General features: G+C 36.7%; 1 protein-coding gene across 1 annotated transcript in view; it reads left to right on the top strand.

Moving 5' to 3' along the window:
• The window catches only part of ITGA8 (integrin subunit alpha 8), a 201,994-nt gene that overhangs the window by 162,355 nt on the left and 28,028 nt on the right, over nucleotides 1–11,611 (top strand). The window contains exons 24-25 of the mRNA XM_006756159.2: nucleotides 5,632–5,737; nucleotides 8,147–8,305. Coding sequence (XP_006756222.1) covers nucleotides 5,632–5,737; nucleotides 8,147–8,305 — 265 coding nt within the window. The remainder of the gene's footprint in view (nucleotides 1–5,631; nucleotides 5,738–8,146; nucleotides 8,306–11,611) is intronic.

Consider the following 11,611-nt stretch of genomic DNA (forward strand, 5'->3'; position numbering starts at 1 on the left):
CTTTTCTTGTTTTTATCTACTTTTTTTAAACAAACCTTCTTGTATATATTTTCTGACTATCAGAATAGTTTATGCTCAGATGTGGAATTTTAGGATCAGAGAATATACAGTGTTTCCATTGCTCCAAATTATTACTATTGTTATTATTTTCCTCATCCTTTGATCTGTTCATTGATTTTTAGAGAGAGAGAAACGGAGAGAGAGAGAAAGAGAAAAATATTGAGGCGAGAGAAACACTGATCAGCTGTCTTCTGTAGGCACCCAGCCTGGGGATCAAACCTGCAACAGAGGTATGTGCCCTTGACCTGAAATTGAACTTGCAATCCTTTGGTCCTTGGGCTGATGCTTTAACCACCGAGAAAAACCAGCCAGGGCATAGTCTATTTACATTTAAAGTAATTGTTGATAGATTTGTACTTATTGCCATTTTATTCATTGTTTTCTGGTTGTTTTCCATAGTTCTTTTCTGTTCCTTTCTTCTTCTCTTGCTCTCCTCTCCTGTGCATTGAGGACTTTCTGTAGTGTGATGTGTTTGGATTCCTTTCTCTTTATTTTTTGTCTATCAATTATAGGTTTTTGGTTTCTTGTTACCACGAGATTCATATATAACAAGCGATGTTTGTAGCAATCTATTATAAGTTGATAGCTCTTCAAGTTCAAACACATTCTAAAACTACTATAGTTTTTACTCCTCCACATTTATGTGTTTTTTTTAATTTATCTTTATTGTTGAAAGTATTACAAATGTCCCCTTTGCTCTCTATTGACCTCATCCATCCTGCCCCCAACTACCACCTGGGCCTTTACATATGCATAACACATTAATGTTTCTAACATCATATTTTACAGTGTGTGTGTGTGTGTGTGTGCGTGTGTGTGTGCGCGCGCGCTTGAATTTTAAAACCAAACTTTCTGGGGAAGAAGCACACTTAGTCATGATTATTGTTCTCTTTATATATTATGGGACTCAACTTAAAATTTTGTTAGTGACTTTGGCATATATGTTCATGAGAAATATAGATCTGTAATTTTCTTTTCTTACAATATCTTTTTCTGATTTTTGGTATCAGGGGTGTGCCAGTTTTGTAAAATGAGTTGGAATTATTTCTCCATCTGCTCTATTTTCTGAAAGAGTTGTGTAGAATTTGTATTATTTTTTTCTTAAATATTTGGTAAAAATCACCAGTAAGCCACGTGAGTCTGGAATATTTTGTTTTTAGTTTATTTGTTTGTTTGTCTTTTTGTTTTTGCTGGAAGGTTTTAATAATTCAATTGCATTCTTTGATATAGAACTATTTATATTCTCTGTTTCTACTTGAGTGAGCTTTGGTAGTCTTTCAAGGAATTTGTTTATTTCATGTAAGTTGTTACATGTTTTCACATGAAGTTGTTCATAATCTCTCATTTTCCTTTTACTATCTGTAGGAAGGACTTCAAATGATGTTCCCTCATCATTCCCAATATTGGCGATTTGTATCTTCTACCTTTTTCCCCAGATCAGTTGGGCTAGAGTTTAGTGATCTTTTTTCAAAGCACCATTTTTTTTGGTTCATTGATTTAAAAATTTGTTTTTGTTTTTGTTTTCTATTCCATTGGTTTCTGCTTTTATTGTTATTATTTCCTTCCTTCTGCTCATTTTGGGTTGGGGTTTCTCTCTTTTTTTTCTTTCTCCTTCCTCTATGTAGAAATTAGGTCATTGATGGGAGACCTGTCTTCTTTTCTTGCATGAGTGTTTTGTGCTATAAATTTCCCTGCGTTAGTAGCATACATAAGTGTTGATATGTTGGGTTTTCACTGTAAGTTCACTTCAAAGTACTTTCTAATTTCCTTTTTGATTTCCTCTAACTTATGAGTTGACTCATAGGAAGTGTCCTGTTTGATTTACAGATATTTGGAGCTAATCCATTTTATTTTTGTGAATTTCTGGTTTAATTCCCCATCCCTCTCTTGATAAGAAAAACACTATTTTTTTTAATCAGAAAAGAAAACAGAAACATTATTATCTTTTTTAAAAAATCATAACTAGTATATATATAAATGTTTTTCTCCTTCTGTAAATTTAGCTTATCCTTGTTTTGCTAACCAAAAATAAATTGAAACTGTTTTATTCCAAAATAAATTTTAAGTTAGGAACTGCTTTTATTTCATAAGTCCAAGGAAGCTAAGGGATTAATGTAGCTATTTTCACATATTCATTTTGCAAGATTAATATTTTTAAATGTATTTCTGTCGTCACTTATTGCACTAATGTTTCTAAGTAAAAAAGGTAGAAATGTTTCTATTCATTATACCAATAATCAAAACAGATAATTAAAATTGGGTTTTTCATATGGGTACCAATTATTTTAATTGCTTAATGTTCAACAATAGACCATTTTTTCTCTAAGTTAGTGTTAAAGTTCTTTTTTGGTCATTTTACAAAATGAAACTCTTTCCTCCAAATACTCAGCAAAAAAAAACATTAGTTCTAATGTTTAATTCTTAAAAATAGTCACTGTGTTGAAAATCTTCTATGTTTAGTCCTCAGGAAAATCTAATTTTCTTTTTGGCCAATGATCTTTATTCCAGTGTATGATATCATGCACTGTCTCTAAAAGTTCTTTTCAAAAATTTAGCATTGTTTTGTAATTTAAAGTAAACTCAAATGGATTTATTTTGGGGGATGGGAAAACTATTGAGACTTGTTTCATTTGTTTCCAAGCTAGGTAATGTCAACACTGTCCTTAAACAGATGTACCTGTCACCTGTTGGCACAGAGGATTAATTTAGCATAGTTATGTAAGAAGTAAACTTGGTCACAAGAAGCAGCACCACATATATTGAGATCTTGAAGAATAAGAAAATCTTACCTTGTATAAAGTAATCAGGACTGAATGGGTTTGTATTAAGAGAGCCTACAATCATGAACAACCATTTTCTGCATAGCTATTATCTACAGCAGGTAGAACAAACATTGTTCCATAAATGATAGTCTTTGCTATTTTGGACTAATACTGCTGAAAACAGGGATATGAAAATTGGGTCATGGCATACTACTACATTATCAGATTTTAACTTCCTGATAGCATATAGATTTTAAATGATCAAAAATCTAATTCATTGCTTTCCCTCAAAGGTCTTCCCAATATCCAGTGTTACCACTGAGTACCCTAATTTCCTTATTGCTTAAGGGTCTCTGTGAGTAATGCTCTATCCTGCATCTTAGAATGTGAGGCTATTACATAAGAGTTGTTGGATTACTGCACTGGCTGTTCTCCTAGGCTAATTAGTTAATTATATTCTTTCTCCCTTCCTTCTAAAAAAATAATAACTTTGAAAATATTGAACAATGCTTCCTTATTTAGTTGGGATCTTTAGAGAACCATTCTTTGCCATGGTTTCCCCAGGTTTGGCAAGGTTTTCAGAGGATAGATATGTGAATTCTGTGAGTCATACTTTTTAAATGATTTTGCCACACCCTGTGATAGGTTTCTTTATAGATTTTTATTTGATTTTGTTATAGAAATGGGCCGGGAACTGTCCTTTTAAGTTGTGTTTACTAAAGCCACTGCAGCCCGTGGCTCCTGTGGTGCGCTGTATATTGGAAACAGAGTGGATGGTGCTGAGCAAACCTGAGCTCTAATCTTCACCTGCAATTACATCCCTACTTCTCTGGCCTTCAGTTTTTATTTCATTTATAAAGTGAGGGATTTCAGTCACAATGTCTCCATAATACTGGCCCCAGATCTAACTATGATTCTGTGGTCCCAGAGAATTCATGACCAGTCCTTTAGGATTAATGATCATGAGAACAAAACAAAACACAAGTTTTCCTAGAGCCTCACAATGGATGTAGGCATGATGAAATCAACTCTATTGTTGCCAAGCTGAGAAGTCTAAGAGCGAAATAAAGCTTTGGGTAGTGAGGTCATCAAGACCATGTGGGAATGGAAGCCCAAGCGCTCTGGACTTCCCTCTAATGAAAGAAACCTGTCATCTTCTAAACCAGCGGTTCTCAACCTGTGGGTTGTGACCCCTTTGGGGGTCGAACAACCCTTTCACAGGGATCGCCTAAGACCGGAAAACACATATATAATTACATATTGTTTTTGTGATTAATCACTATGCTTTAATTATGTTCAATTTGTAACAATGAAATTGGGGGTAACTACAACATGAGGAACTGTATTAAAGGGCCGCGGCATTGAGAACCACTGGTCTAGACTCTTCTTTACCAAGTTCCCTATGTTTGGTCTAAACAGGATTTAATCAAATTAAGTAGGTAAAGGATGCATGACATAAAAGCAAACCACTTTGAGAGTGGAGGATGTTGAGGTATCCCCCAGCAAGGCTGTGCCCTGCACTTTTTATTTAATAATTGCACCGTAAGAATGGATGCAAAATACTTCACAATTTCATGCATTTCTGTGGTTTTCAGTTTTAAAAACGTATTTATAGCCACCCCTAGAAGACAATGCCCCCAAATTAACTTTGACCCAAAGCCTTTGAGATGTTTTCCAATTATTTGTGGTGTGCAACCAAAAAGTTTATCTTCACAATTTTCCAGATGAGGAAATAGAGACGCACAGACATTAAATTATTTGCCCTACGTTCAGAATTTAACCCAATAAAGTGTAGTTTCTGCTTTAGAAAGAGTTTGCCAGGGGAGGAAAAAAGATAAAGTTCAAAGTTGCTAGAGGCTGTGTTAATTACCAGATACCCTTAAAAAGGGCATTTAAGACATCTGATTGCCAAAAGTCACGATGAAGTTACTTTTAGCTGAAAGTCTAGAAAAGTCTTTTAAATATATCTTTAGCTGAAAATTACTAGAAAGCATTATGGGTTTTCTAAGAATTAACTTTTTTGAGATTGTGTGAAAATAATCATTTGGTTTATAATCAGCTTTTAATATGGAATAGCGCCATGTACTACATTTCATTCATCCAGTGCTCACTCTCAAGGTGTAAGTTGGAGGCAAAAATACCTAGCTGTCGAGTTAATATCCTACTTACATGATTACACCATTTAAGTTACCCTTGGGTTATCTGTAAAATGACTTTAGAATGTGAAAAGGCTTTATTTTGTTTTGGTTCCAGGCCTGGCCTTTTGAGAGGTATGGCTGAATTAATAGGAAATCAAAGAAACCTAGGAAAGAGGAATATACAAGCAGTTATTTTTCTACTATGAAGTATTTCACTGGACATTTAACACCCCACACAAAATTCTAGACTTTTATTCACACACAAAAGTCCTATTTCTTGATATGGCTGAAAGTAGGAATTGTATATCCCATACACACACACACAGGCATGCACACACTCACACTTACACTTAAACAGGATCTAATATATATATATATATTTATGTATGTATGTATATGCTAAATTATCCACCTCAAGAGATGAGATGAGATGCTGTAAAATAGCCGATCTCTGAGCTAGAGACTGGCACTTTAGAGCCTATGGTGGATGTTTCAGACCCTTCACCATTCTGATAGTTATTTTGCTGAACATCACTTTCAATACTGTTTTCCTTCTAGGCAATATCCAAATAAACCGAGAGCACTTTCTCCTGGCACTGTGGCACTGACACTAGTGAGGCATTCCTTACAGGTGCCACCATCAGCAGTTAACGTAACTTTCCATGTTTCAGAGTCTCCCACCCGCCGCAGATTGTTCTGCCCATTCATAACTGGGAACCAGAAGAGGAACCCCGCAAAGAGGAAGGAGTTGGACCACTGGTGGAACATATTTATGAGGTAGCTGTTGTCTGGTGAAGCTGTGTTAGCGGTTTATTAATATGCTCTTGACTAATAAATGCTTCATAGCTTTTTAAAAGACAACAAATCTGAGCTTCATACACTGCCCACATTTGTGCTTTTCTGCTACCATATTGCAATGGAGGAGGTGGGGGAGTGTCTTAACAAGACACTTGTTTTCAGTGGTGAGAGCCATTATATAGGGAAAAGCATCTTATCTTGTTACTGCTCTTCTTTGTTAAATGGCCTTTATTTCCTCTCTTTTTAATGTTTAGACAGCCTAAGCATAAAACTAACAAGCTCCCTAGACTTTATTTCACTTATTCTTACATTTTCAGATATCCTTAAAACCCACCCACATTCTAAACTGAAGGTCACCAACCAAAGGTACCAGAGGAGCTTTTATGTATTGCCCACTATTATACAAAAAAATGTGTATATAATATATATGATGGGTGGATGGGGGATTAATAAGAATAATTTTACTGTTCATTCATAAGCCCAATTAAACACAAATAACTTATTCTGAGAGTTGAAGTAGTCTGCTGATTAGTAAAATGTTTTCCAGAAGCGAGCCAGTGGCTCATGAGTAAATCTTTTCTCACTTCAAATGTCAAATAGTGAATAGGGAGGAGCTTTGCTGATATAGCATCTGAGACATGTAAATGTTTTACAGTTAGAAGCCAAGATATAGTAAACGATTAGTGTAGTAGTTGTTCATTTTTTTGTTTTTTTAAAATAAAGTTAATGCTCTCAGTGGAGAGTAGTTATTCCTGTTCATTTTCAAGAGACCAGAAGTGGAATTTTGGTAAAAATGATATTCTAAGCCATTATCCATTTGAGGTTTCTCCTTTTTTTAAAAAAAAATTATTTTTATTGATTTCAGAGAGGAAAGAACAGGGAGAGAGAGGTAGAAACATCAATGATGGGAGAGAATCATTGATCGGCTGCCTCCTGCAAGCCCCCAACTGGGGACCAAGCCCGCAACCCGGGCATGTGCCCTGACCTGGAATTGAACTTCGACCGCCTGGTTCATAGGTTGACGCTCAGAGGTTTCTTCCTGATTAATGCCCCCTTTCCTATGTAACCCATGCCACTGATCTAATAATTCTGACTATGACTTTCATTTCAAACTCCACTCTCTGCACTTAACAATAAAGCCATTTCAAAACTGATGAGCGGTTTACATAGATGGGGAAGAGGCATCAACTCCTGGCAGATGACAGGAACGCCTCTGTCATCTGCCCACCCTGCTGTTCAGAAGCAGAAGCCCTGTCCAAAGCTGTGCCTTAAACCCTCTTGATAGCAAAATGATAACATGGTCCCCAAGGCCACTTGGATTAAGAACTTCACTGGGGGGTGGGGTGGGGGGGGGAAGGGGCAGGGAAAGTTGTCAAATAATTTATTAAATCTTCTGTGCACTACTTTCTGCTTAAGAGTGGTGAGACTATAAAGTTTGAAACATATTCAAATTCAATCATTCTCAGGAATCTCAGGGCATGCCTGCTTTTAATCTTAGCATAAACAAATCATAAAATTTTAGGGTAATAATCAGTAGCGCCAAAAGAAATCACCGAATGCTTCTTACATGTCTCGAAATATACTGCTATCAATGCATGCCACGTTGTTTTGATAACACGAATTAAATGTGCCACCTAATAAAGAAAACCAATTATAAATGATTTTATTGACCACAACAATTGTCAGAACTGTGGAAAACACACACACAAAGGTCCCTGCTAACTTTGAATTTTTAAGACCACAATAAATGTGAATATACTTAGTGTTTTGGTAAGCTGTTTTGTGTCCTGTGAGTGCAGGATTCTTTTGCTTGAAATGTTCATCTCTTCTGGGATGTGCCTTTCGTTCCCTGAGATTTGCTGATTAAAACAGAAGGAGCTCAGCTTTGAAATGCGCACTTGAAGTGAACTGTGGTGAGCCAGGCCTTTGGCATCTGATGGATAGCCATGTTTCCAGAAGGTGAAAGAGAGTGCATCACATATGGTTGCAATTGGCAAGTCAGTAGTCAGGAAAGAAGCGATTTCAGTGCAAAGAAAGAATAACTGGGTTTTGAAAGCATATAATTCAAATTGCATTTCTAACACTGCAATTAAATTAATATAAATTTAAGGTAAGCATCACAATGATCAGACATGGTTAATGTGGTCTGTGCAGAGGAAATCTGCTCTGAGAGCCTCACAGATTGAAGAGTCTGCCCTAAGCTCCAGCACATCTTACTTCCAGAGCTCCTCTTGCTTTTAGAGACTCTACTTCTTATTTTTCACAGTCATAGTCCAGATGACGTAAAACCAAAAGTCATGCTTTCCAGAATGGGTGCAGACTGTGTGGAGTTTGAGCTCCTCTCCCTGCCTGTGTTGTGCCGTAACAGGATGTGTTCCTTGCTTGTAGTTGCACAATATCGGACCGAGTGCCATCAGTGACACCCTTCTGGAGGTGGGCTGGCCATTCTCTGCCCGGGATGAGTTTCTTCTTTATATTTTTCATATTCAAACTTTGGGACCTCTACGATGTCAAACAAACCCACATATCAACCCACAGGATATAAAGGTAGGAGCCTGGTCTAACCTACAGATTTGCTTACTTTTTTGTTTGTTTGTTTATCCTCAGCTGAGGATATTTTCCCGGAGAGTGGTAGGGACGGGGAGAGACAGAGAGAAACATCAATGTGGGACACATGGATTGGTTGCCTTTCGCACATGTCCCGACCAGGGCCAGGGATTGAACCTCCAACCGAGGTATGTGCCCTTGACCGGAATTGAACCCCAGACCCTTAATCTGCGGGCTGGCTCTCTATCCACTGAGCCAAACCAACTAGGGCAGATTTGTCTACTTTTTATGGTAAGGAATAAACCAAAACAGTGGCTTATATATATATATAATAAAAGCAAAGTAATCATGTTTTTTTCATGGTAATTGATTAGACCTTTTCTTTTAGTTTTATAGTTAAAATGCCAGACCTAACTTATAATATCACACCTAGAAAACTTAAATCTCTCTTAGTCTTATGGTGGCCTGTTATTTATTTAGCCTGTTTCTATATGTACTTTTTATATATTGTTTGACTAGCAACACAACCAAACCCAAATCATAAATAGACATGTCATGGTTTGGAGAATTTGTACAAAATGCTATTTTTACAGTATTTTTGGCATATGGCCAAAAGACATGAGGATCTTTGCCAAAACTGCTCTTCCAGCTGTTGCCAATAGCGAGTGTTGAAATGCGATAATTTGCCAAGGGCCATCTCTGTGCCCTGAGGACCCCCAGACTGGAATTATGAGGACCCCATTCTTTAGTGAAGCTTATAAAGAAGCCGAGAGCAGTGCTCCTCAAACTGTTAAGCATGTCTCAGTCACCTTGGAGCCTAGAATGCAGGGTCTTGGGTGAGGTCTGAGACTCTGCCTCTCTGTAAACACTCCTCCTCCCTCTCTTCCCACCTCCCCTCACCCCCCAGAGCCACAGCCCTGGTTTGCTGGTCACACTTCACCCAATGAGGGCCTCAAGCATCCACGGAGCTGATCCCATCCAGATTAAGATTCAAATTTGGCTTTAGGTTCCTTCTGGAAAGGAAAGAAATGAATTAGCATATGCCCTTGAAAATGTCACATTTGAATGAAGGGGAAAAAACCCATTTGTTGATCAGATGTCCTCACAAGAGAACTTCATTTAAGAATGACCATTCTCTAGGGGCTGCAGGGACACAGTGTCTCTGTGAGAAACGGGCGGAGGGCAGGCTCGTGAACACTCTCTCGGCCTCCAGGACACAGGGCTCCCTCTACTCTCAGGGCCACTGGGACTTTGCCTGTGATGAAAAGCTTCTTTTTACGGCCCAACATGCCTTCTGTTCAAAGAGAGGAGGACCAAAAGAGAGTTCAGTATTAATAGGTTTATGGGACATCGAGCTTCCTTCTTTATGGGGAAGTAATAAAGAAGACTACTTGTATTCCTCAGAATTATTTAAAATACTTCCTCCCAGGAATTTTACTTTCCATTTTCTCCCTCCTTTTCATTGACATCTCAATGTCTTCAGAGACAGTAGCTTATATTACAAAATTAACATCTTCAAATGTTAATGTAGAACCTCCAAGTAATTAAAATGTTCACATATCCTGTTCTGCAATTCACATATACTCTATTTCAGTCATGGGTTCTTAGAGCACATGCAGAAGGTTTCTAACTCTCTTTGAGTGTAATGTTTAGTTTATATCTGACACTATTTATATATGTTTGTATATATTATGTAACTTGTTTAATGTGCACCATGTTGGTTGTGAGTTATTTTTTCTTCATTGCAATTAACAATCATTTACAGTGACTGGAGCAGTACAAATAGATAATATTTTTTTGACAGATTCATGCAAACTGAGTGGTAGTATATACTAAACACCTGTATTCCCTGCTACCCAATTAGTGTTTAACATACAGACTTTGACTTAAAAAATCTGTCCAAGGTTAGTAATTTTTTAAAAAGCAACTTAATTATGTTTCTTTTATAAATTTTTCAATCTATGGAAAGTGAATATAAGAGGATTTGACTACAATAAGAAGTAATAGTTCCCTAAAATAACTAATTATTATAATTCATGAATTCTTGAAATTCTGAATTCATAGGACACTTGAAATGTTATTACTTTCAGGTTCTCAATGCTTAGACCTATACTCAATAGGCATAAAGAGCTTTTATCAATAATTACATTTTTAAAATTAATAACCAGTATATTTTATTTAGTAACTATAAACAATTGAGTACTTGATTATTTTCCTCTTAAGATATTAAATAATTTATTGGTGAAGTCACTATTAATTTACTTGACAATTTATTTCTTCCTAGATAACTCAAAGCTAAAATCTGTTCTCTGTCTTAAAAATTAGTTGGAAATTAGTAAGGAACAAATTATTTATTATATCTTGTTATCTTCAAAAAATTGGTCTGGGAAATTTTAAAATTTAACATCAATTTCAGATTCTTACATCAAAGATAATTGCTGCTTTTTAAAAATTAGAACATAGGTGGTTTTGATTTTTAACTACCTAAAGTTATTTTTTAAACTTGGTTCTTGAAGAAGTACAGAGTGGGTAGGTTTAGTAAAAGGAACAGGGGAACAGAAATATATTTGTATAGTTAAGAACTAAGTCCCAACATTAAATCTGGGTGGATGAAGGTAAAATTTTTTACTCTTTGGCTCAACAGTTTCTTTATAAGTTGAGTGATAAGTGGTAAGTGCCTGTAAAACATCTGCCTCTGTGAGCAATCCATGTTCTGTGAATCCTTTCTGAGCACGCCCTAGTCCCACTGGACTAACCACCAAAATACTCCAACTGTGGACCTGCCAAGGGGGAACTACCCCCCAACTTTCAAACGCTTCCTCTGGAGGATTTGCGGAGTCCCAACCATGTCTTCCTCTTCAACCATTCCATTAATTTCCTTTCAGCAAAATCCCTTTCTCTCGTGTTCACATACATTTTTTTAGCTAATGTCTCCCTCCTGTATATATTCTCATTTTTAACTAATGACCCCTGAAAGTAGCTACCTTCTCCACTGCCTCTTTCCAACTCTGATAAATTCCTAAGGAAATTTGTTTATGAAAAAGAAGCAGTTTCTGGGCCACACACTCTAAGGAACCATTGCCACCAACTCTAAAAACTTTGCAGGCTTCCCCCGCAACACACACACCCTCCCCCCGCCCCCCGCCAAAGCCTCTGCAGAATCTCCACGTTTTCCTCTAATTAAGAGTATTAGCATTTAATATAGTCTAATTAACACAATGATTTGTTTCTGTTTTTTTTTTTTTAATATTCACTTGAGGATATTTTTTCATTGATTTTTAGAGGGAATGGAAGAGAGAAGGAGGA

The sequence above is a fragment of the Myotis davidii genome, unplaced genomic scaffold, assembly GCF_000327345.1.
Source record: "Myotis davidii unplaced genomic scaffold, ASM32734v1 scaffold494, whole genome shotgun sequence".
Lineage (NCBI taxonomy): Eukaryota > Metazoa > Chordata > Mammalia > Chiroptera > Vespertilionidae > Myotis > Myotis davidii.